The 22,295-nt window shown below is 41.1% G+C and overlaps 1 protein-coding gene across 2 annotated transcripts in view; it reads right to left on the minus strand.

Annotated features, from left to right (window-relative positions):
- LOC137433961 (uncharacterized) overlaps window positions 1-22,295 on the minus strand; it is a 148,267-nt gene that overhangs the window by 87,425 nt on the left and 38,547 nt on the right. The window contains exons 1-6 of one of the 2 annotated variants that reach the window (XM_078783714.1): window positions 18,050-18,137; window positions 13,959-14,110; window positions 6,686-7,070; window positions 6,150-6,233; window positions 4,940-5,983; window positions 4,181-4,792 (exon numbers count right to left, since the gene is read on the minus strand). In XM_078783714.1, the coding sequence (XP_078639840.1) occupies window positions 4,181-4,792; window positions 4,940-5,983; window positions 6,150-6,233; window positions 6,686-7,070; window positions 13,959-14,110; window positions 18,050-18,069 (2,297 nt within the window). In that variant the 5' untranslated portion in view covers window positions 18,070-18,137. Of the gene's footprint in view, window positions 1-4,180; window positions 4,793-4,939; window positions 5,984-6,149; window positions 6,234-6,685; window positions 7,071-13,958; window positions 14,111-18,049; window positions 18,138-22,295 lie in introns of those variants that run through there. The other variant, XM_078783717.1, reaches the window with a different exon arrangement.

The following is a 22,295-nucleotide window of genomic DNA, read 5'->3' on the forward strand; positions in this document are numbered from 1 at the left end:
GTTTGTCCTCTTATAACTCGAGAACTACTCATCGCAGAGAAAAACCAAAGGCGTATTCGGAATCAGTACGTCTCAGAGCAACTACAGCACACCTTAAATTTTAAAAAACTTCGGGTTTTAAAATTAGCGTATTAGCGCAGAAGCGCTAGCAGAAGAGGGAGGGAATCGAAGGGAGGGAGCGCAGCGCTCCCTCTAGCGCTTCGCAGCGCCAGCGCTTCTGTTAGCGTAATTAGCGTATTTCGGAACGTTAATTTTTCAACTTCATTATTCGGAATCAGTACGTCCCAGAGAAACTTCGTAATGTTAATTTTTCAACTTCATCCGATTGACATGGGACCAACGGCATGTGACAGAGAGTGAAACATACATGCTACATTTATTTGACGACAATGAGTTCCGACTTCTGGGTTCGTGCCGCCAACCCTGTTAGGCGCCTCTTGCGGCACACAGGGAATTACCAATGAACTGGTACTCAATTTGCCGACCTCGGTAGGATGACAGGCTGAGTCAACCCCCCTGGTGTTAAGGGGGAGGAGGAGGGGAGGGGGAAGAGGAGGGGAGGGGAACGGGGGGGAGGGGGGAGAGGGGGGAAGGGGGGAGGGGGAGGTGAAGGGGGGAGGGGTGGGGGGGAGGGGAGGGGAGGGGGGAGGGGCCCTTCTTCCCCCGGGCACCCCCACACCCTCCCCTCCCCCCCTTCCCCTCCCCCCCCTCCCCCCCCCCCATTCCCCTCCCCTCCTCTTCCCCCTCCCCTCCTCCTCCCCCGCCCGGCAATGCCGGGTACTTCTGCTAGTACAGTGGAACCTTGACTTACGAGTTTAATTCGTTCCGTGACCGAGCTCGTAACTCAAATTGCTCGTATCTCAAATCAAATTTCCCCATTGAAATGCATTGAAATGCTATTAATCCGTTCCAGCCCGCCAAAAACCACACCAATTTTTTTTTAAATATACAGTATATATAAAAATATCTCGCGCTTTATATTTCACCTGTATGCAGCATACAAGTTGGCAGGATGGCCTGGACTGGAGGTACGCACACTTGACTCTAAAGTCTAAACTGTCCAGCCTGGGTTTGAATCCCGACCCAGCTATAACCTGTCATGGGTGAATCACAGGCAGGGTGATTCATCAATGTGTGTACCGCTAAACTGGGCGCCCCGTTTTCGTCCCATTAGTTGTTGGATGTTAAGGATCTCACCGTGTTTTCCACAAAGAGAAGGCGAGCTATCGCCGGCATTCTGAACAAGTTGTGGCCTGGCATGCTCTTCTCCTCTGCCGTTATATACGTCCTCCTCGACACCTCGCTCATGTTTTTCGACGATTGCGTGTTTTATATCCAAGCACATCATCCTCTTCTTCTTCTCAGCACTGCACTTGCCACTCACTTTCTTAGGCCCCATGGTTAAAACTAAGAAATTTTCCGAAATAACCAAAATGCGAAAAAAAAAATGCAGCGCTGTACGACAGAGATACGTACTGTACTTGCACGGCAAGATAACCACATGACCAGAACCCACCTGGCGGCGTGAACTCGAAATAACCAAAATGCGAAAAAAAAAATGCAGCGCTATACGACAGAGATACGTACTGTACGTGCACGGCAAGATAACCACGTGACCAGAACCCACCTGGCGGCGTGAACTCGAAATAACCAAAATGCGAAAAAAAAAATGCAGCGCTATACGACAGAGATACGTACTGTACGTGCACGGCAAGATAACCACGTGACCAGAACCCACCTGGCGGCGTGAACTCGAAATAACCAAAATGCGGAAAAAAAAATGCAGCGCTATACGACAGAGATACGTACTGTACGTGCACGGCAAGATAACCATGTGACCAGAACCCACCTGGCGGCGTGAACTCGAAATAACCAAAATGCGAAAAAAAAATGCAGCGCTATACGACAGAGATACGTACTGTATGTGCACGGCAAGATAACCACGTGACCGGGTGGCGAAAGCTCGTAACTCGGATCTCGGCTCGCATCTCAAAGCAATAAACCGCCCGAGCGACGGCTCGTATCTCGAAAAACTCGTAAGTTGGGGCACTCGTAAGTCAAGGTTCCACTGTATATATATATTCTAATGATGTCTCCCCACAGAATGGGGTACAATATTGAGATAACAATAATGTTTGGTATCATTCAGTTGTAGTGTCAGTATTGTGGCTTAACGTGATCAATGTACTTACTTAGGAATTGATTTGTTCTAGCGCCAGTCCTGAGGGAGTCGATCTGACATGAGACCTCAGGGCACAATATAGACAGGTTGTTGCACCTGACAAACAATGCTGTCAGATTGGTCACAATACCCTAGATAGGGTGTCAAAAGTCATAATGAGGACCTCCCAGGGCCGAAACTTTCCGCCTTCATGTTTTTGCTTTTAAAAGCCCAAATTGAGACCTTTACGCATAGAAACATTTCAAAATGTTCCAGTAATTTGCACTGGGTTTATTGTCCCCCGTCGCACCGCGGAGCGAAAGGGGGACTATGGTTTTCCCCTACGTCCGTGTGTCCGTCCGTCCGTCCGTCCGTGCATGCGTGCGGGCGTGCATACGTGCGTGCATGCATAAGCGAATGACCGCATTCGAATTTGGTGTGTGGGAGCAACCCACGTCAAAATCCAAGATGGCCGCCGTCATGTATGTCTGACGCCATGTATGTCTGAACCTTGTGAGCGGAATATCTTGAAAAATAAGCGAAGTACCAACTTCTAATCTGGTGTGTGGGTGTATCTACGCATAAGGGAGAACGCTATTGAAAATTGGGTCGCCACGTCAAAATCCAAGATGGCCGCCACCATATATATGTCTGAACCTTGTGAAGGAAATATCTTGAAAAATAAACGAACTACTAACTTCTAATCTGGTGTGTGGGTGTATCTACGCATAAGGGAGAACGCTATTGAAAATTGGTTCGCCACGTCAAAATCCAAGATGGCCGCCTTGCATCTTCCACTTTGTCAACTCGCATCACTTCACCGACGGGGGACCTAGGCGTAACGCTTGTAGACATTAGAGAACCCATGGTATGTTTCAAACAAAATTACCCTTTACCGCATACAATTGAGTTCACCACGTCTCGCTTGCGCATTGAGCATATGGTTCACTTCCCTACCTCATTAGGGCCATTTCTGAACTGAACCATTTTGAGACATCATCACAGTTGAGCCAAGGGGCTTCTTTAGTGAACAATCAATGGGAAATTTCATCAGTTATTGATGTTTTACTATCGAAGAACATGTATGGGCACAGCATGGCAATTCTTTGAGACAGAAATGACTATTTTCCATTATTAGCCCGTCCCCTGCAAAGCAGGAGACAGGGTTTTGTAAGTGTGTGTTTGTGTGTGTGTGTGTGTGTGTGTGTGTCTGTGTGTGTGTGTGTGTGTGTGTGTGTGTGTGTGTGTGTGTGTGTGTGTCTGTGTGTGTCTGTGTGTGTCTGTCTGTCTGCCTCTGTGTGTGTCTGTCTGGGCCGTAACTTTTTTACAATTTGAGCTATTGTCAACAAATTTGCACCAAAGCTTTGTTATGATAATACGAAGAAGGAAAATTAATAATTCTGTCAAAAGGTCAAAGGTCAGTGTCACCTAAAATAGATTTTCATCCATTTGACCTGAAATTTAAATTTATCATTTGAGTTTTGTCATCAAATTTTCAGCAAAGCTCTATTATGAGAATATGGAGAAGGCAAATTAATAATTTGGTCAAAAGGTCAAAGGTCAGCATCACATACAATCGTGTATTTTCATCCGATTGACCTGAAATTTAAAGAATTTGCATATTGGGTTACTGAATTGGTTCACTAATCAAAAGGTAGGAGACAATTGTTTTTTTTATCTATCAAAAGGTCAAAGGTCAAGGTTTCATAAAATCGTCAATTTTCATTTTGTATTTTTTGTCGACTGTTTTCGTTATTTTGAGCATACGGAAGAAGACGTTTGAATACAAACGGACGCGCGGATGGGCTTTGCATTTGCAGATGCTTTATAGTCATCATTGTTTATCTTATACAATCAGGATCATAAGGGGTAAAGTAATAATTACAATCACTGCAATTCCATTCATCCTCATCATGAACATCATCACGATTGTGAAAATCACTGCAATAAACCAAAAATTCGCCAAAAAGAGTGAATTAAATAAAAGTAAGTGGATCATAAAGGTAAAGGTTTACGTACACCTGATTGTGGTATCGCTCTGCCAAGGTGATTGGCTGAGTCTTGAAGCGTTCTGAGGTGCGCCGGTCAACACCAGGTGTGATGTAGCGCCGGGTTCGACGCCTCAAAGATGCTTGCCCTCCTGTTCTCCACTCCTCCGCTGCACGTTCTCTCTCCCCATTAGTAATCATGTCCTGTATCTGTCCCATTTGTTTTCCATGTTCTTTCTCACCCATTTGCTCTCTCTTAGATACACATCTTATATCCCATTCCTTTGACCTCTCTGCACTATCTCCTTCTTTCCCATGCTCTCTCTGTTCAACATAATTCCTATGCAATATTCCTTCCATTTTTCCCAACTCCGCATTGCTGAATCTCAACTGTTCTGCATTCTCCGATTTGTTTATCCTATCCATCTCCACTTTGTTTTCCTTTTCCCTGCCGTTTACGATCCCAGTTACATTCATAATCCCTTTAACAAATTCAATACCTCTTCTGTGTAAAGCCTTGTCCCCTTTCTCTTTTTTCATTTTACCCATCTCCCATTCGCCCCTTTTCTCTCTTTCTGGCGTATGACCTGCTTTCATTCTGGGCTTTGACTTGTTGTCACCAGACTGAATTTCCTGTCCACCTCTGCCATTGTAGGGAGTGTTAGAATTTAGGAAAATGGGATGGGGGGGGGGGGGGAAGGGGGAGACAAATTAACAAAAACTTTTGGTAAGTTCCATCACCTTGTCTTTTTCAATAAACACAACCCTCTACTCCATTACCCTTTCTCACCTGTGGACCAACATTACATCTTCCCGCTCCAAAGACTGACTTCGGGGTCGATACAACAACTTTGAACCTGGCTCTTCCTTGCATTTTGAGGTGTTTTTCATCTCACATTTCCACCTCTTGGATCTTTCAGGTAGAATTCCTTCATGTAAGTGGTTTTGTGGAGGTCGAGTTCGATCTTGTCCAGTGCCAGCTGAACTATTAGTCGCTCTCGCTGTGAGTTCAGAAGGTGCCTCTTCAGATAGTGTTTTGGCATCATTCTCTTTTTCATTTTTTCTACACACAGTCTGTTTTTCATCCACTCCTCCATCACCCTTCAGCCGATCGTCGATATGGGAAGATGAAATCCCATGGTTTGCTGACAAAGGACTGCACTCAGATGTAGCCAAAGCTGATATAGGCCCAACAGCTTGCTCAATCTCCACTTGCTCCTTTTCATGCTTTCGCACCTGAGATGGTAACACTGTACGTCCACTGCGCATTAGGCGATCTGTATCTCGTCCAAATTTTCCTGCCAAAATGGCAGGCACTGTAAATTCTTCTTGACCCTCACCAGGATCACGGGGTCTCGATCTAGTAACTGGCCGAAATGCACCACCTGATCTTCCAGGACCTCTGGAAAAACCTAAGAGATTACTATCCGGTCTCACTTCCAATCGGCCACTGTCTTCGTCCCCCAGTCTACCTGAAACAACATCCCAGTCTTGCTTTTTCTCAGTATGAAGCTGTGTCTGATGTCGGGAATAACGAGGGTCAACAAAGGCTGGGCGAGATGCAGAGGTATTCAAGGATTTATGTGGAATGGAAGCACCTGATGGGGGACATTTCTGAGTATCCGCCAACAGTCTTCGGGCCACAGTAGGTGAGCCAGGCAGCTCATTAGAAACATTCTGAGACTGCATTTGCCAGGGCCGAGTTGAAGGTCCACTCGCTTGAGAGAACTCCCTGCTGGATGCCGAACGGTTGTGGGTAGGATGTCTCCAAGGTGGTAGCAAAGATGTGTTTGACAAATAAGGATCTTCACAAAAGGTCTGCTGCTGCTTCGCTCTAGTTAAGGTGTGGAACGCAAAGAATGGTTGGGGCACAACAAATTTAACTGGGAATGCCAAAATCCTTGACCTAATCTAAAACATGCAAGCCCTATAATTAAAGTAATTGTTGTAAGAGTATTCATTTTAGAAAAGTGGTAGGAAAAAAACAACATTCTCCTTACCTGGAAGGCCAGCTGATAAGTGGACCACCATCAGCTTCCTGTTGAGAGACTGGGCTACCATGGGCCACACTACCAGCAGGGATGCTGTATCCATGACCGGAGTATAGAAAACATCGGTGGAAAGGTTGGGTGGTAAAGAATGGACAGTCACAGCAACTACATCAACAAATCATACGCTTCTATTCCACATATAGTTTACCTTACCCATCCTGATTGTACTCAATCTTGAGCTTTGTTCATCAATAACAATTAGCTAGGTCAACATTTATTTATCCTTGACATGGAATGAAAGGTGGGGATCGGAGATGATAGGAAAGCAAAAATAAACATTAAAAAGGTGAGTGTATAATGGATATCTGCATATTCCAAAGGCAAAATGGCTTATTTTTTGGTGACCTTTAGGCCCTATTACGTTCTGCAGTGCCAAGCGCACAAAATATTAAAGATGCTGTGGGGTCCCATTATACAATATCAACAGTTGAATGGCTTGTTTAATTAAATGGATCTTAGTCCTACACTGAGTGTAAATAACTTACCCACGCTGTGATGGAAGTATCCACTCTGGGCTCGATGCCACCATGGCATCAAGAGAACTTCTGTCCGTCTCTTGCCAAGCAAGCTGTGGCGTGTTATTTTCAAGTGCTGATTTGTTTATCGACCTCTGGGGCTCCTGATGATGAGACTTTGCCAGCTCAGCCTTACCCAATCTAAAGGGCTTCTGAGAGCTTTTCTCATTATCAACAAGACTAGAGGTCCGTTCAGCGTGGCGACGGCACCGTGCCGATGTGCGCCGGTGAGAGGGGAAAACTGGGGCATCTGATAGTGGGCGCAGCACGTTGGGAGGAATGTGTCGCCAACTGGACTCTTCCTCTGGCCAGTTGCACCCTGCTGTAGGAGCCGCCTCCATGGCGGATTGACTAGCTACGGGGGTGATAGCAAAGAAAAGTGTTTGCCTTGAGGGAAAAGCAAGGTGAGTATATTGGCAGGAATTTCAATACAGTGTGGGTGATTTAATAAGGGGCCATATACAGTCACGTGAAAAAGTTAATACACCCCATGTAAAGTTTTGATTTTTTTCAACATATTTCAACATACAGCCATTTGATCTTCATTTCAACAATATTGATAGATAAAGGTGATATGATATAACAAATATCATGAAACATTTACATTTTGTCGTCCATTGTATAATTTAAATAAACATAAATGCAAATTTCGCATGTGGAAAAAGTAAGTACACCCCGACATTTATCACTACTTAAAATACCTAAAATTAGAATCAGGTGCACCAACTCAGGTGCAAATGATTAGAACATCGTTAGAGAGGATCTTGGAGGAACCTGTCTTATTTAAACCTCAGACATTTAGTTTGGTTTGCTCTTTGTTGTTGAAGTGTGCGGCGTCACCATGCCAAGATCAAAAGAGCTCTCTGAGGCCTTCAGAAAGAAGGTTATAGATGCCTACGAGTCTGGGAAGGGATTTAAAAAGATCTCCAAACAACTTGAAATCAATCATTCGACTGTCCGGAAGATCATCTACAAGTGGAGAAGATGCCAAACAACTGCCAACTTGTTCAGGCCAGGCCACGCCAGCAAGTTCAGCCCGAGAGTAGACCGCAAGATGCTGAAAGAAGTTTCTAAGAACCCCAGAATATCATCATGGGACCTACAGGTAGCTCTTGCCACTGTTGATGTCAAAGTGCACGAGTCTACCATTAGAAAGAGGCTGCACAAATTTGATCTACATGGGAGGTGTGCCAGGAGGAAACATTTGCTGTCCAGAAAGAACATCAGGGCAAGACTAAAGTTTGCCAAAGGAACACCTAGGCAAAGACCAGCACTTCTGGAACAATGTGCTCTGGACAGATGAGTCAAAGGTAGAGCTATTTGGCCACAGTACCAGAAGACATGTTTGGCGAAAACCAAAGACAGCATTTGACCACAAGAACCTGATACCAACTGGAAAGCATGGTGGTGGAAATATTATGGTTTGGGGCAGCTTTGCTGCATCAGGGCCTGGGCGGCTCACCATCATAGAATCCACTATGAATTCTTCATTGTACCAGAGGGTGCTTGAGGATAATGTGAGGCCATCTTTCGGAAAGTTGAACCTCAACCGAGGGTGGACCTTGCAACATGACAATGACCCTAAACATACCAGTAAATCCACCAAGGAATGGCTGAAAAGAAAGAAATGGAGGGTTCTGGAATGGCCAAGTCAAAGCCTGGATCTAAATCCCATCGAGATGTTGTGGGGGGATTTGAAACGAGCTGTGCATGCAAGAAACCCCTCAAACATCGCACAGCTGAACGAATTCTGCATGGAGGAGTGGGCAAAAATTTCTCCCAGTCGATGTCAGAGACTGGTAGACGGTTATAAGAAACGCCTACTTGAGGTTGTTTCTGCCAAAGGGGGCAATACCAACTATTAGAGCCAAGGGTGTACTTACTTTTTCCACATGCGAAATTTGCATTTATGTTTATTTAAATTATACAATGGACTACAAAATGTAAATGTTTCATGATATTTGTTATGTTATATCACCTTTATCTATCAATATTGTTGAAATGATGATCAAATAGCTGTATGTTGAAATATGTTGAAAAAGTGAAAACTTTACATGGGGTGTACTTACTTTTTCACGTGACTGTATATATATATATATATATTGCTTTGGGGACAGTGGTTTGTGAACAATGTGCAGTGCATATAAAAGGAGCGGAATGTCACAGTACTACCAATATTGCACATGTATATGGAAAATAATGACTAACAATGAACTAGGTTAGCCTTTTCAATTACTAGCAAGTTAATACAATGTCCAGCTAAGTTAATTGCCCTCTGTTGTAATGAAAATCACATCTCATGTAATCACAAATCCATTGATCAATATCACACACTTACTTCCTGACTATAGCTGTTTGCAACTGGAATGTATTAATAAATCTACCAGCTTGTAGCAAAGGCCTGCAGAGAAGCCTCAAAGCTGTATAACCACAGGGCGGTTAAGAAAGCTTTATTTCATACTAGCAGGAGTACCCGGCGTAAATTTGGGGGGGGGGGGGGGGGTTTCCTATTTTTTGTGGATACCTAAGAGACTTCCCTACACCCACTGAGGAAAATATATATTTAATATTATAATACACACACACACTAATCGGTGATAAGTTAATATTACCTTTCCCATACCTACAAAAGCTCAGACGCTATAGAGCGATTTTTTTTTAATCCCCCCAAAAATAGAATTTTCTTTTTTCCTTTTTTTTTTTTTTTTTTTTTTTTTTTGCCTAAAACATCATTCATTGATGAACCTCTGAAAGTTTGACAAAGATCCGTTCAGCCATCTCTGAGAAAATGGTGACACACACAGACAGACAAACATCTCTCTTATATAGATACTCCCATCCTGGTGTTGTGTTGGGCTAGCGGCTAGGGTGCCAGCTTAGGATACCTAGGATCCTGGGTTCAGAATCCTGGTCGATCGCTGAATTAACGCCAGGGGGGTTGACTCAGCCTGTCATGCCTTCTGAGGTCGGCTAATTGAGTACCAGTTCAATGGTAATTCCCTGGTTGTCGTTAAAGGTGAATTCCCTGGTTGTCGTTAAAGGTGGCAAAAAGGGTTGGCGTCAGGAAGGGCATCCAGCCGTAAAACATTACTTCAAAAAGGGGACCAAAAAACAACAACAACCACGGTTCCCGAAAAAGGTCCAACCACCGCTTTGCGGGGAAAAATGGCCTCTAAAGGTGGTTATTTTTTTTATATATATATCCTCCCCACCCAAATCCAACACAAGCTAATTTATAATTCTTATAATATCCAATAATTAATAAAATAAAATACTCAGTCCCATTGCTCATATCACAGACAGGTTGGTGGCACCTGATTTTCATTTTTTGAAACTGTCTCTCCTCCCGTATAGCTCCATCTGCCTTTTAGTGGGCCAAGCCTCCAAAATCTGTCTAGTTTTTGACTTTCGTGACCCACCTTTGGTATCTACCTGAAATTTTGCAAAGATTTAGATAAAAAATCACTTAGAAAGAATTCACAACTCGTCAGTGCAAAAAGTTGCACATTAATTAGTTATGCTAATTAGCAAAATCTATAGCGCCATCTTGTGTCCATTATTATATAGTGTACAACTGAATGTACAACTGTGTACAACTGAATGGGAATTCTAAATATAAAGTATGTAGTCTATGTAGAGATGGGGAAACTGTCCAGGAGTTTGGGTGATCGAGGTCCTACACCCTCTCACACACACACCTACACCTACACACACACACACACATACACACACAAACACACACACACACACACACACACACACATAACACAAGGAAATGTTTTTAAAAAATGTTTTACCAGAAGATGGCCATTCTAATTTGAATATCAAACTGAGTGATTTTTTAAAATTTTATTCTTCATGAACTGAAATTAATTATCAAACTAGTTATCCAAGCTCTTATTAAAAATGAATTGGAATGTTATAAAAAATAACATTTATGAAAAAATTAACTTATTAAAAATCTTATTAAATTGGTTCACGACTTATCAAGTGACCACTATATTCGTCATGGGTGTGTGTCTGTCTGTGTGTCTGTCTGTCCGCAGCATAACTACCCGATGATTATATCATCTTGATGAAACTTGGGTGGGAGGTTGATATCATGATCTAGTTGTGTCCTGCCTAGAGTGGGCGTATTGCGCCCATTGTGGGCAGAGCCACGCCCGAAAAAGATGTATTTTTAGGGGGTAATCGAGTTCAAGCTACATCTTCTCCGAGGGGTTTGGCTGAATCTGACAGGGGTTTCGATATTTGGTTAGGCCAATGTCATGTGTCTCGCCCCACGGAGCTCGATTTTTCATTTTCGCCCCAAGGTCAAAGTCACAAGGTCACAAAATTTAGAAAAGTCGATTTTTGATGGTTTTATTACATTGTTCGCTTCCTGATAGGGTGAAATGTCGTACATGATCTTATATTATCACATACATCATGAAATACAAGTTTTCTAACAAATTTCGGAATTTTCGACCTTTGACCTTTGAAGGTCACAAAGGTCAAAGTTTCAAAGTTGTCGGAATCAAACCGAATTTTCGGTATTGTCTGGCTAACTAACCTCATAACTGATTACACCTTATTTTCTATCTCATTTCAAGGTCAGTAACCTTCGTTTTGACATTTCCGGGCCTGGCCTGTCCAGGCCTGTTTCGGTTATAGTCCGTCCTTTGTCATTGAATACCGATCGCTCTTGACCCATCGTCTCTCCTGACTTGTCTTATTTAAAATTATTAAATAATGGAATCACTCTGCTGTGCGTATTGACGACATGCATGAAGCAAAACCCCGAAGAACTAACATCAGAATCTTCGCCTTCCATGGCTGCATCTGACTACATGTAAGTCGCCATGACAGCTGCACCAGCACTGTATGTACAGTCTGAAACGAAGCGCGCGATTGGCTGATTAGCTGATTAGCGCTCACGGCCACTCGTGGCCTATGTTGCATGTGCTTTGATTGGACAATATTTATTTAAAAGATCGTCAACATTTTGGGTGTTTTTTCCACATTTTGAAAATATGTGCAAGTTTTGTGCTTGACGAGTTTCAGATATTAATTCTGTAATATTTTTACACAACATCTATCTATAATTCCAGTAATCTCTGTGTGTGTGTGTGTATGTGTGTGTATATGTGTGTGTGTATGTCTGTGTGTCTGTGACCGCTGTTTCTCGACAACCACGGGTCCGATATACTTGAAACTTGCCAGGTATATTGCTGGGGACCCGAGGATGTGCCTTTTCAAGGTTTCATATTAATCGGAGAAGTAGTTACCGAGCTATGGCGATTTCTTTACCAAACTCCGCAAGCCGTTCGCTTTGGACCAAACCATTTCATGTAAATAGAGGGGGGGGGATTGTCACCGTACTCGCAAGCCGTTCGCTTTGGCTTTGCGAATGAACCAAACCATTTCATGTAAATAGAGGGGGGGGATTGTCACCGTACTCGCAAGCCGTTCGCTTTGGCTTTGCGAATGAACCAAACCATTTCATGTAAATAGAGGGGGGGGGATTGCCACCGTACTCGCAAGCCGTTCGCTTTGGCTTTGCGAATGAACCAAACCATTTCATGTAAATAGAGGGGGGGGATATAATTTTAGATATATATATAGTACGGGCATGCCCTAGTATTATAAATGCAGGTAGATATGCGAGGTGGGTCACGAAAGTAAACAAAACAGGGGCTCGGCCCACGGTCTATTCAGACCCTCCTCCAGGATGCAAGCATTCTTCCAGTAATCCTCTCCTGGGTAAATTCCCCAAATCCAACCAGAGTGAGAGAAGGATAGTGAGAGCGAGAGAAGAAGAGAGGGAGAGTCAAAGAAGTAAGTGGTGATGAGTTTGCTTTTTATGATCCTCGCAATATAATACAAATGTCTGAAAAAATTCCGGCAAAGCAAGAAAAAAAGAAAGAAAAGTAATCCAAAAATCCAAGTAATCTGTTACGTTACTCATGCCATCCTCTAACCGTGCCCACAATCCTTTATAACCCCATTAACCCCACCAAACTCTCTCTCCTTTCTTATTCGTTCATTCCCTTTCTTGCTTTGTCCAACTGTTCCCCGTGTAATTCGTAGTAATCTGCAATGAATTGCTCTTGAAAGGCAATCTTCCCAATCGGAATGCACTGGTCCTATTTTAATTTTGTGGTTCAGTGCAGTAATCCCCAGGACTCAAATAGCTCGGGACCTTTGAGAGAAAGTGTTCTCGAGGTGTTAAATGTATATGAAAATTAACAACGTGCAATGGGAATCGCTAGGGAAAGGGCCGGTCCAGTTAATTAACTACATGCAACTACTATAACCATCGAACTTCCAAAAGGTTCACAGACCCATACTTCCGCAACCAGCTTCGTAAACTGTGGAGAGTCGTGTCCTGAAGCCCATGGAGGAGCTTAAATACATCATCACATACTGTACAAAAACAGTGGGGTGGCCAAGAGGTGCGCACACTCGCCTCTGAGCTGTCTAGCCTGGGTTTGAATCCAGACTCAGCTACAAACTGCCATCCTGGTGGTTCGCACGCAGGATGATCGATTCATCAATGTGTGTGCTGTCTCACGGATGGACAACATTAAACTGTTTGTCCCGTCTGATAGCATTAGTTGGTGGACGTTAAAGATCTCATGGTGTCCTTCAGGAAGAGTAGATGAGTTATCACAATGGCCAAATTTCAAATGCCTGCCTTGACTGCGGGTAGCTAGTGGTCTGGGTCCTCCTGGAGGTTTCTTGGCCCCAGGTTACGCTGCTTGCTCAGAGTGTGATTGCTGTCTGGGCAGCAGGTTTCGCACTGTAAACCAAATTAAACAGGTGCTTCACGTGCTTCGTGTGAAGGGCCTTCTTCGGATACAAAAGGGCAACAAACACACAGCACAAGAACACTGGGAGACTTCAACACTTGTAAACATAAAGATGTATGAATACATTGCATGGGATTTGATCCTGGGATCCCAGCCTTGCCTAACAGACCAATCCAGTGACATAAGCCAGTAAGTATCCTTTTGAACTGGTGATCCAATCCATCATTCCCGGAAATGCCATAATGCAAATAAAACATTTGACAAGCACTGTGAAAGTACTCTTACTTCTCCTAAGTTATTTGTCCCGTATGTCCCGTTTAATTACCAAATGTACGTCTAAATGTCCCAGCCCTAGTCTATTGTCCAATGTCTGCAGTGATGTCCTGAGATGTTCAATATCATACTGTCCGACACTTTGGTCAATGTCGATGAACTGAATGTTTGAGAATTACTTGCAGACCCCCAGGATGAAATGCTGGCACTTCGGGTTGCCCTCGTCACGGGGTCACGCCTCGCGTGCCAACCCCTCTGTCGCACCCAAGAGTCCACAGGCTGTTCCACACTCGCCTCGCAGCCTTTTCTGTAGCTGAGCACCTCACACAACCTGGAAAGGAAAAAAAAACAGGAGGGATCTAGGATTCTGCTTACAGTTCAGTTTCTTTCTCATCTTAAACACCTTGGCGATTCATATTTTTTATCCAATCAGCATCTCCAACTTAAGTGACAATGGCTCAGCTCATCACTGTACCACACACACTGTATTTAAAAACAACAGAGTATGATGAGTACAAGTCAAAATTTAGAGGATGTATTGTGCAGTGCATCATAAACCATGTGCAGCATATTAAATAAAACACATTGTATTGTTATAAGATGTTGTTATATGAGTACAAGTCAAAATTTAGAGGATGTATTGTGCAGTGCATCATAAAACATGTGCAGCATATTAAATAAAACACATTATATTGTTATAAGATGTTGTTATATAAGTACAAGTCAAAATTTAGAGGATGTATTGTGCAGTGCATCATAAACCATGTGCAGCATATTAAATAAAACACATTGTATTGTTATAAGATGTTGTTATATGAGTACAAGTCAAAATTTAGAGGATGTATTGTACAGTGCATCATAAACCATGTGCAGCATATTAAATAAAACACATTATATTGTTATAAGATGTCGTTATATGAGTACAAGTCAAAATTTAGAGGATGTATTGTACAGTGCATCATAAACCATGTGCAGCATATTAAATAAAACACATTATATTGTTATAAGATGTTGTTATATAAGTACAAGTCAAAATTTAGAGGATGTATTGTGCAGTGCATCATAAACCATGTGCAGCATATTAAATAAAACACATTGTATTGTTATAAGATGTTGTTATATGAGTACAAGTCAAAATTTAGAGGATGTATTGTACAGTGCATCATAAACCATGTGCAGCATATTAAATAAAACACATTATATTGTTATAAGATGTCGTTATATGAGTACAAGTCAAAATTTAGAGGATGTATTGTACAGTGCATCATAAAACATGTGCAGCATATTAAATAAAACACATTATATTGTTATAAGATGTCGTTATATGAGTACAAGTCAAAATTTAGAGGATGTATTGTGCAGTGCATCATAAACCATTTGCAGCATATTAAATAAAACACATTGTATTGTTATAAGATGTTGTTATATGAGTACAAGTCAGAGGATGTATTGTACAGTGCATCATAAAACATGTGCAGCATATTAAATAAAACCCCTTGTATTGTTATAAGACGTTGTTATATGAGTACAAGTCAAAATTTAGAGGATGTATTGTGCAGTGCATCATAAACCATGTGCAGCATATTAAATAAAACACATTATATTGTTATAAGATGTTGTTATATGAGTACAAGTCAAAATTGAGAGGATGTATTGTACAGTGCATCATAAAACATGTGCAGCTTATTAAATAAAACACCTTGTATTGTTATAAGATGTTGTTATATGAGTACAAGTCAAAATTTAGAGGATGTATTGTACAGTGCATCATAAAACATGTGCAGCATATTACATAAAACACCTTGTATTGTTATAAGATGTTGTTATATGAGTACAAGTCAAAATTTAGAGGATGTATTGTACAGTGCATCATAAAACATGTGCAGCATATTAAATAAAACACCTTGTATTGTTATAAGATGTTGTTATATGAGTACAAGTCAAAATTTAGAGGATGTATTGTACAGTGCATCATAAAACATGTGCAGCTTATTAAATAAAACACATTATATTGTTATAAGATGTCGTTATATGAGTACAAGTCAAAATTTAGAGGATGTATTGTGCAGTGCATCATAAAACATGTGCAGCATATTAAATAAAACACATTATATTGTTATAAGATGTTATATGAGTACAAGTCAAAATTTAGAGGATGTATTGTACAGTGCATCATAAAACCTGTGCAGCATATTAAATAAAACACATTATATTGTTATAAGATGTCGTTATATGAGTACAAGTCAAAATTTAGAGGATGTATTGTGCAGTGCATCATAAACCATGTGCAGCATATTAAATAAAACACATTGTATTGTTATAAGATGTTGTTATATGAGTACAAGTCAAAATTTAGAGGATGTATTGTACAGTGCATCATAAACCATGTGCAGCATATTAAATAAAACACATTGTATTGTTATAAGATGTTGTTATATGAGTACAAGTCAAAATTTAGAGGATGTATTGTACAGTGCATCATAAAACATGTGCAGCATATTAAATAAAACACATTGTATTGTTATAAGATGGTGTTATATGAGTACAAGTCAAAATTTAGAGGATGTATTGTACAGTGCATCATAAAACATGTGCAGCATATTACATAAAACACCTTGTATTGTTATAAGATGTTGTTATATGAGTACAAATCAAAATTTAGAGGATGTATTGTACAGTGCATCATAAAACATGTGCAGCTTATTAAATAAAACACATTATATTGTTATAAGATGTTGTTATATGAGTAAAAGGCAAAATTTAGAGGATGTATTGTACAGTGCATCATAAAACATGTGCAGCATATTAAATAAAACACCTTGTATTGTTATAAGATGTTGTTATATGAGTACAAGTCAAAATTTAGAGGATGTATTGTACAGTGCATCATAAAACATGTGCAGCATATTAAATAAAACACCTTGTATTGTTATATGATGTTGTTATATGAGTACAAGTCAAAATTTAGAGGATGTATTGTACAGTGCATCATAAAACATGTGCAGCTTATTAAATAAAACACCTTGTATTGTTATAAGATGTTGTTATATGAGTACAAGTCAAAATTTAGAGGATGTATTGTACAGTGCATCATAAAACATGTGCAGCATATTAAATAAAACACCTTGTATTGTTATAAGATGTTGTTATATGAGTACAAGTCAAAATTTAGAGGATGTATTGTACAGTGCATCATAAAACATGTGCAGCTTATTAAATAAAACACCTTGTATTGTTATAAGATGTTGTTATATGAGTACAAGTCAAAATTTAGAGGATGTATTGTACAGTGCATCATAAAACATGTGCAGCTTATTAAATAAAACACCTTGTATTGTTATAAGATGTTGTTATATGAGTACAAGTCAAAATTTAGAGGATGTATTGTACAGTGCATCATAAAACATGTGCAGCATATTAAATAAAACACCTTGTATTGTTATAAGATGTTGTTATATGAGTACAAGTCAAAATTTAGAGGATGTATTGTACAGTGCATCATAAAACATGTGCAGCATATTAAATAAAACACATTATATTGTTATAAGATGTCGTTATACGTATTACAAATAATGTACAATACCTGTATTGTAAAACATACAGTTCATTGATTGAAAGAAAGTATTGTTAAGGTTGCATTTACAATGAAGCACAGATTTTGCTATCGGTTATCAGGTTATATTCTACCTAAAGTCCACAGGTAATCGTGTTTAACTTTACAGCAAAGGTAACAACCCAAGCATATAATTAGATAGCCATTTTTGAGTCTCAATTATTAATTGCACAACTCAATATGTGACAGTAAAAAAAATTAATTAATTATCTGGAATGATGTCATCAATATAGGTGCCGCATTCACATCGATATATTCACACCGTCAGTTAGTGGCACATTAACATGGTCGGCAATTTCCATCACTTCACACCAACAAGTTCTTCATTTGACACGCACGAGCACAGGAACGAGCGAGCAGCAAAGTACGCGAGAGACGCAGTGCAGCAAACGCGGCCAGACAGGTGGTTTTCGAGGCGGACTTGGGCAAAGGGACCACGCACGATGAGCTCCGCCGGTGCGACCAGGTACGCGCTGCGGTCGGACGGGCGCGCCGGGTATTCCGGGAAATATACGAACGAGAACGGACGCGGGCGGTCGCGACCCGTCGAACAAATGTGCCGAGGTTCCACAAAGCGAGGCTCCGACGTCGTCCTGCCTGGGAGTTACTACCCCGGGTGTTAGTCCGAGAAAGGATGTGGATGTGCAAGAGACGTACCGCTTTCTGCATCGGTCCATGATAAAGCACGAGGCTCTCCTTGGTTATCTTTTTCTCTCTCGCTATCACCTTCCATCTCCTCTGCCACACCCACAAAATCCTCTCTTCCCTCTTATCCCTTTCGTTTACACCTCCCACCTCCTTCCCTCATCACCCTCATCTCTCTCTTTTTGTAAACGCTCCCATTCTTATTTACATTTATTATTCCTTTATCCAAGACTCTGTCCATGGATATATATAGGTGTATATATAGGTGTATATAGGTGTATAGGTGTATATATAGGTGTATAGGTGTATATATATATATAGGTGTATATATCTATTTTCTCTTTTCCCCAGGATCTTCCCCTCTAGGTATCTTTTCACAGATTGTTCATCCTGCTTACCAAACAACTTGCTCTTCGTCTAGGTAAAACTATTTCCAGGAGAGGAATTCATGTGTTGTTTGCACGTGCCAGTCTTAACCACTCGTTATTGTGGAATACGGTAAAAAAAAAAAAGGAATAAATTCTACGCATGTTAAATTTTGTTTGAGGTGTTCCCAATTTTTGAGAAATGAAGAATTCCAGATTTGACATGACATTGAGACAGGCCTTTGGCTTGTAGGCCTCGAGGGCCTAGCTCGTCCTTCATCCTGATGATGGCGAAACAAGGGCTAAATCAGTAAGTCGCTTTGCCTTGGGATATACCGTTGGCTTACGTTGTTGGGTTTATATGCTGATGCTTTGTGCAATTTGTCTTTCGCTCTGTTAAAACCGTCCCTGGTATTCGAATAAGACTTGCGGGGCTACAATGAATTTACAAATGCAGGCCTGGGCCTGTTCAAAACTGGCACAATAACTGCTATAAAATTGCCTTCCATGTGTTTTTTTGTTGCTGTTGCCTCATAGTCAATTGGAATTTTAATGCAAAGTGACCGCATCGTCGATTAATGCGTACAAATCACAATCGTTGTCGTTTATTCGAGTTTGATTTGTTGCCGTTTCTCCAACATTTTTCTATTTTTCAGCTGTATGGAAAATACATTTGAAACCCTCGCGAGCTCAACCTGGAATATAGTTCATGTGGGATTATGGGATGGCATGTCGTCCGTCCATATACACTTACACCCAGTGGTGTGCTCTAGTTTTTTGTAGTGGGTATACTGTGATTTTTCCCATCCAGCCTCATAGTCACCCGTCCCAGAGCGACGCACCCCGGAGCGACACCCGTCCTGAAGCGACACCCCATAAGCACCACCACACTCACTAATGCATACGGTCAGTGCTTCTTAACACAGACGGGGTGAATTTTATCAAATCAAATCAAATTTTATTCATATATAGTGCATTTTATGAATGAAAGTTATTTATATAGCGCATTTTATGAATGAAAGTGTGAAAGTTCTGTCACGAAACTATGTTGTTACGTATCCTCGCGCATTTTTAAGTGGGTATGCGGAAATCCTGGACCTTTCCTAGTGGGTATACGGCGTATACCTGCGTATCACGTAGACTACACCACTGCTTACACCTTCTTCTCTGAAACTGCTGATTGGATTGTGCTCAACCTTGGTTAAACCGATCTTTGGCGTGGTGGAACTCAAGTTTCTTCATGGCATCCCCCCCTCTCCACCTATAGCTAGGCCATCATAAGGTTTAAAGTTCCCAAAAGTACTTGAATGTCGATCTAGTTTGGCTGTCATTTTGGATTGAAAACCGTTAAAAAATTTCTTCTCTCAAACTACTTAACCGATTTAAAAAAGAAAAAGAAAAAAAAAGACAAACGAAATATAGTTATTTTTAAACAATGACGTCAACAGTCACGTGGTATGGCAGCCATATTGGATCATAAGAAAACCTTTAAATACCTCCTTCTCTGAAACCGCTTAACTAACTGATGCAAAACTTTACATATGTGATAAACTACAGATAGGCAATATAATTAGATAACAATGACATCATTAGGCACGTAGTCTGGCAGCCATATTGGATCAAAGGAAAACCTTTAAAATTAATCTTCTCTGAAACCGCTTAACTGATCAATGTGGAACTTAAAATTTCTGATGGACTCCCTTCAGAAACGATTGATGAAAGGAAGTTGATCCGAAACACAATATGGCCACCAGTCATGTCATAATACTGAAAGTTGATAATATCTCGAAAAATGTGAATTATAGACACCTTGGAGTTGCACCTTGTCAAATCGGACTAATTTTGACAACAGGAAGTGACATCATAATACCAGAAGTGGGCAATATCTCGAAAACAAAACTAAGGCTCATTGTCAGCAGGAAAATGCACACTGTGGACATCTTATTGAAATGGAGCAAACGTATTTGGTCATGTATGCATGCATGTATGTGTAGGAGTGACCAAAACATCTTCTTCTTCAAATATATATAAAACTGAAAAACACTGTCCGTGAAGTTGTAAGGGGCTAAGGAAGTGAGGTGGTGAAGCCGTGAGACTCTATATCTATTAATTACGTACTGTTTGAACGTTGGTTTCATCATGTCTATTAATTGCGTACATATATTAATTATGTACTGTTGGAATATACCTTTCGCCCCTTTTGAAGACCCTTTAAGTCCCATAAGACCACCAAGACCCAAAATACCCAAAAGTAACTAAAAGACCCCAAAGACCCAGAAGAACCAAAATACCCTGAAGCTTCTTTAAGACACTGAAGACCTAAAAGACCTCATGGACCCAAAATACCCTAAAGGCCCTTAAAGACTCAGATGACCTAAAAGACCCACAACACCCAAAATATTCCAAGACCTGTAAGTCGCTTTAGACCCATGAGATCTGCTTGGACCCTTGAATATTTAGAGCTTTAGACCACTTGGACTTTTTTAGATTACAAATAAATTACAAAAAAACGATCACCAATATTACAAATAAATTTGTCCAAAAAATGTTTGTATTATGATTGGTGTAAATCGTGGAAGTGAACAGATGATGATTGATGAAGGTTGTTAGACTATCAGTCTTATTTTATATTAACTGTGTAAAATGTGGGCAATCTTGGAGTTATCATTTAAGTTTCATTACTGTGGAGTTGGGGACATTTGGCCCATAATCTCTCTGCCTTATTCACAATGCTACCTTAAAATGTATCAGTTTACCAATCTCGCGTGCAGTGATGATGATGATGACGATGAAGATGATGATTATATGATATACCGGCACCCAAAAGACCCATGGCCTCCCGGGAACATGCATTTGGCCACGATTGTGGTCCAGGTCATTGCTCAACAATTTGTATTGTTTGTTCCTATGTCTATGTGTCTGCATGTGGGCATGTTCAGCATGGCCTTCATCGATTGGATTAAAATCATATTTTCGTATCACATACGTACTTGAAAAATACCATATCTTCATATCGCATACTGAAAAAATTCAGGACTCAAACAGTTAAAGATGTGACATTTAACAATTGATGGAGGTCCTCAATGCCAAACAGGAAACCAGAGCAGATTGACTCCTTTTCTCAATTCAAACTGGTTGAATGAGTGATTTTTATATTGCAGGCACCCACAACTCACCACAGGTGAGTTCAATTTCAAAGTAAAGTCGAATCACCTGCTTGAAATCTAATTATTTCCAACAACTTCTAAAAGGTGCCAATAATATTGTCTGGGCCATTTTAGGATTTCTGTGTGGAATAAGCTAAGATTTAGTAATTTTTTCAGCATTTTTTGTTTTGTTCCACTGCAGCCATTTTTAAGGCCATTTTTCCCTGCTCGAGCGGGGGTTAGCCTTGCGGCACAGGAATGTGGCATTTATTGGTTCCATGGTTTAGCATTCACCGTTTCCGCATTGCTTGTTAGCTTTCCGCTCCCCACCCGTGTGTAGCACGGGTACCTCATATATATATATATATAGTAACTAGCAGGAGCACACGGCGCTGCCACGTTGGGGGTGGGGCGGGGGGCGGGGGCACAAGCAGGAGAGGCTAGGGGTGAGGAAGGGAGTGGGTGGAGTGAAAGGGGGAGGTGAGAGGGAGGGAAAAGATCTACTACTTATACATCTTTTGGGGGGTGGGGTGGCTTTGACAGGCCCCTCCGTTTTGGGGGAGAGGGGGAAGGGAAGGAGGAAAAAAATTCCCGTGCAAAGAGTGCTTTAACCTCAGTGTTGCCCAGGTAAAAAAAGGAAATTGTAATACCCTCTGCCACCATCACCAGGTGGCGCTACACGGTACACATTTACATCGAGAATTTACGCCACTCTCCCGGCCCCCCACACTCCCGAATAAGGCCGTG

This window comes from Myxine glutinosa, chromosome 1, assembly GCF_964187855.1.
Source record: "Myxine glutinosa chromosome 1, kmMyxGlut1.1, whole genome shotgun sequence".
NCBI classification, from domain to species: domain Eukaryota; kingdom Metazoa; phylum Chordata; class Myxini; order Myxiniformes; family Myxinidae; genus Myxine; species Myxine glutinosa.